At 44.7% G+C, this 3,722-nt stretch overlaps 1 protein-coding gene across 1 annotated transcript; it reads left to right on the top strand.

Moving 5' to 3' along the window:
• The first annotated feature begins 249 nt into the window (after window positions 1–249).
• Window positions 250–3,716, top strand: LOC147319811 (ras-like protein family member 11B). The gene is made up of 4 exons (XM_086312581.1): window positions 250–1,218; window positions 1,475–1,528; window positions 1,657–1,733; window positions 2,220–3,716. The coding sequence occupies exons 1-4, from the start codon at window positions 1,116–1,118 to the stop codon at window positions 2,628–2,630; spliced, it is 645 nt and encodes a 214-aa protein (XP_086168707.1). The 5' UTR covers window positions 250–1,115; the 3' UTR covers window positions 2,631–3,716.
• Window positions 3,717–3,722: the final 6 nt, after the last annotated feature.

The following is a 3,722-nucleotide window of genomic DNA, read 5'->3' as shown; positions in this document are numbered from 1 at the left end:
TTCAAATCTAAACGTGGATTCTTCTTCGGCTGTACATTTTATCAAAGAAAATGTTGGGCTGTGTTTTAAAAAATACCATTAAATATTTTTTTCACGTGACTGTAAATCACATCTTTACTCGGAACACAAATTCCTTTGTGCTTGCATCAGGAGGCCGTGAAAGTCTGCCAAATGCACCATCCGCTGTGGAAACCCCGTGAGACTTTGATCGTTGTCTTATTGAAATTTCTCGGTAGGCTGAAAATCGTGCGGTGGGACAAACCGCGTTTAAACCAAATGATTAAGTGTAAACTTTTAGGTACACGAGGACTTCGAGAGTCTTAGAGTCGACGATACAAAGGTCACATATTTGTCTGCATGATTTATACACCAAATATGGCCCCGAGGGATCCAGTAATGAATAAAGATCAGATAACTTGGTCTAAATTTGTTGGAAATGAAATGAAATTTGATATCAAATTAAATGATTTGTTGAGGAAAATAATAATCAGTTAAGTTCTGCGGCTGCTGAAGAAAAACAGGAAGAATAAGGTTGTTCAGCTGGGAGCCAGCAGGTGGAGCCAAAGAGGCGCAGAAACGAAGCTCGTCGTTTAATCGACGCGCTCTGCAGCACATAGTCTTTCCCCACTGAGACGAACCCAGCTGCACAAATCTGCAGATTTTCACACGATGCAAAAATGTCCCAATAACTGAAAAATGAGACAGAGACACGCCCTCAATGTCCCCTCACTTCAAAACAGGTCAGATGGTATAAAAGCAGAAAGGTTGTAAACAACAGAGAAAGGTCATTATATCACCACCACCCCACTCCCACCCCCACCCACCAATCAGAGTGGTGCAAAAATGTCCTAAAATGTTCCCACAATTAGTGAAAGCCCTGAAATACCCTCAAAAAGACACCGACACAAGCACGTACACAAAGATGCTCATATCTGCCTCGTTACTGCTGTAATAAGACTCCAGATAAGACCCTCCACCAAGCATGGGCTGCAGTCAGACTGGGCTGTGACTCACAGCTCCGAAGCCCCGCCCACACGGGGTACATAAGCCGGCGATCTGAAGCGGCGCCTCCAGATCTTTGGCATCTATTGTCAGCAAACCTGAACTGATTCCTGATGGTGGTACAGGAGAAAAGTCGTATGGAGGCGATGGAGGGAAACCAGCAGAGGGTGGAGGTGAACATCCTGCTGCTCGGAGCTCACAATGTCGGCAAGTCCGGTGAGTAAAGATCAAACTGGCTCATTTCCAGAATATTTCACCTTTGCTTACAGAACGTTTTCATGTTGATTCGTTAGAAATATCCTCCTCTTTATGTTTCTCTTCTCGTATTTTCACTTCATTTCTAGTTTTCTAGCTCAAATGTTGCTCAGAGGAAGCAGCTCTGTAGTCAACTATGAACATATTTCAATGTTCTGATTTCTGTTTTTACTTTGCAGTGTTTTCTTTGATCTAATGATCTTTTCTCTCTGTGCAGCTCTCACCGTCAGATTTCTGACCAGGAGATTCATCAGCGAGTACGGCGACATCGGTGAGAGCTCTGTCTGCTCAGTCAGAGAGAACGTCTGTGTTCACATGCTCCGACTGATCGAAATCATTATTCAGTGTCAGTACTATGAATATTTATTCACGCTTCCCCTTTATCTCGCGTTCTTTCAGAGTCAGTTTACAGCCGAGTTGACAGAATTGATGGGCAGGAGATCTGCTTCAACATCTGGGACTCTCAGTATGCACAGGTAGGTCTCCACCTGGCTGCACCTCGCACACACACAGGTGTATTTCCAGCTCTTTAAAATGTGATCCTTTATATTAAAACACCTTTTTGGTTCCCAAATTGTGGCTGAGCAAACAGATTTGAAAAATATAATAAAGGTCAGTGCTAAAGATGGAGCAGGTACCACACATCAGTATCCATGGTGATTAAAGGGCATCTTAAATCTGAGGTAAACATGATTAATAAAATAAACATGGGGAAAGTGTTTGCTAAGGTCATAGGTCAAGTGTCTCCAATAGAGCTCTATACCAAGGAACGTCAGAAGAGTCGCCCCCTGATGGTCAATAGACAGAATGCAGACTGAGGACCAATCGTTTATATCGAGCGTGTGGTTAGTTTAGTTCGACAGATTAGTTTGGGGAACCTTTTTGCACAAATTTGCATATTAACACCATAAATAATGATGTGAGCATGAATTTTAGAGTTTGTGCGTTTGCTTTCTCCACAGCCCGGAGAGAAGAGTTCCTCCGTCAGCGACAAACAGCTGCAGTGGGCTGACGGGATGATCCTCGTCTACAACATGTGTGATCGCAGCAGCTTCGACATTGTCCAGCAGCAGCTGCAGCAGATACGTCGAAGCAGGAAGCCGTCCTCTGTCCCCATCATCATCGTGGCAAACAAACGCGACCTGCAGCGGCACCGCAGCGTCTCTGGCGAGGAGGGACGGTTGCTCGCCCTGTCCCAACAGTGTGGCTTCTTCGAGGTGTCCGCGGCGGAGACGTACCACGGCGTCCTGCTGGTGTTTCACCGCCTGGTCGACCTCGTGAAAGAGACACGAGCTATAAGAAAAAGCATGGCCGGCGTCCGAGGGATCGTCAGGAGCGTGTCTGCAGTGTTTGCAAAGAAACGGGCGGAGTAGACTCAACATGCAAAGGTTGTTTTTGCTCATTCTGATGAGATGAAAACGTCAGGGCGAGAATTTCCTGTCAGATGCCTCCTGAGTGAAGTCAAAGGTCAGATACGAGACGGGCTGAGGAGGTTGAGAGAACGATTCTTTATTGGAAGGTCGACGGTAAAGCTGGTCAGAGAAAAGTTGTTTCAGAATAAAGAGGGGCAGCTGGAGCTGAAGACCTTTAGCTCAGCTAGCAGAGAGGCGATGAATATCTCGGCACTTATCAGACACTGACACAAAGTTTCTTCCTCAGAGGATGAATCCTAATTACACAGGTGGTCCTCTGACTTTTCCATTAGCCGCACAGGCAGGATGCTCTTCCATCCGATGAGCTGACGAACTCTTTCAGCACCGAAGAGCGTGAACCCGACTGACTTCAGTCACGTAACCTCCTCTGATTAAATTCTGGTAACCATTCTATCGAACCAATAGTGTTGTAATAGGGCCGACATTATGTGCTCCATTCTTTGGTTTGTGACCAAACGTGCAAAAACACTGACTGTAGCATTAGCCTTGTGTATAGTCTTTAGCATGCTAAGGTAGCAAGCATGCACTAAATTTGCATTGTTTCAGAAAATATTTTAAAAGCTCAACAAATTCTCGAGTTCCCCTTGAAACATCTGAAATCATCAGGACTCTGCAGCCTGGTGGGAATGTCGGAAAGTTTTGTGTGTCAGACGGACGTCTTTAATTCATCAGCTACTTACATTTCTGTTGGATTAAAAAACTGGTTTAGATGTGAACTCGCTCACTGACTGACGATCAGCGTTTTTTCTGGCTGTGATTTCAAACAGGTTATCAGGTTCTCCAGACACTAAACTTACACCATCATGGACCTGCAGGAATGCTGGGTTCAGTCTGTTTTTAGCTCCTGGATGAACGAGTGGCCCGCCGTCAGCTGACCCAGCTATCTGGGATATATGAGAACAAAAGAACCTATCTGTACTGTAAAATGAATGTTTCTTTTTGTACATAAATCTATTTATTCATATCAGTGTTGTACAGAAATTTTTCCCCCTGAAATTCAAACCTGAATAAACAACATGAACCAAAGTCACT

Source organism: Aulonocara sp. 'chitande type north' Nkhata Bay, linkage group LG11 (genome assembly GCF_057382095.1).
Source record: "Aulonocara sp. 'chitande type north' Nkhata Bay isolate Kocher_YH1m ecotype deep benthic linkage group LG11, A_spYH_male_GT1.1, whole genome shotgun sequence".
In the NCBI taxonomy this organism is placed as follows: Eukaryota; Metazoa; Chordata; class Actinopteri; order Cichliformes; family Cichlidae; genus Aulonocara; species Aulonocara sp. 'chitande type north' Nkhata Bay.
This window is presented reverse-complemented; position numbering and strand designations above follow the sequence as displayed.

What these genes read in the sequence shown, in the direction of transcription:
- LOC147319811 (XM_086312581.1), top strand. Translation starts at nt 1,116, where the DNA reads ATGGTGGTACAGGAGAAAAGTCGTATGGAGGCGATGGAGGGAAACCAG. An exon ending in TCACAATGTCGGCAAGTCCG is followed by an intron (nt 1,219 to 1,474) that starts GTGAGTAAAGAT and finishes CTCTCTGTGCAG; the next exon opens with CTCTCACCGTCAGATTTCTG. An exon ending in GGGACTCTCAGTATGCACAG is followed by an intron (nt 1,734 to 2,219) that starts GTAGGTCTCCAC and finishes CTTTCTCCACAG; the next exon opens with CCCGGAGAGAAGAGTTCCTC.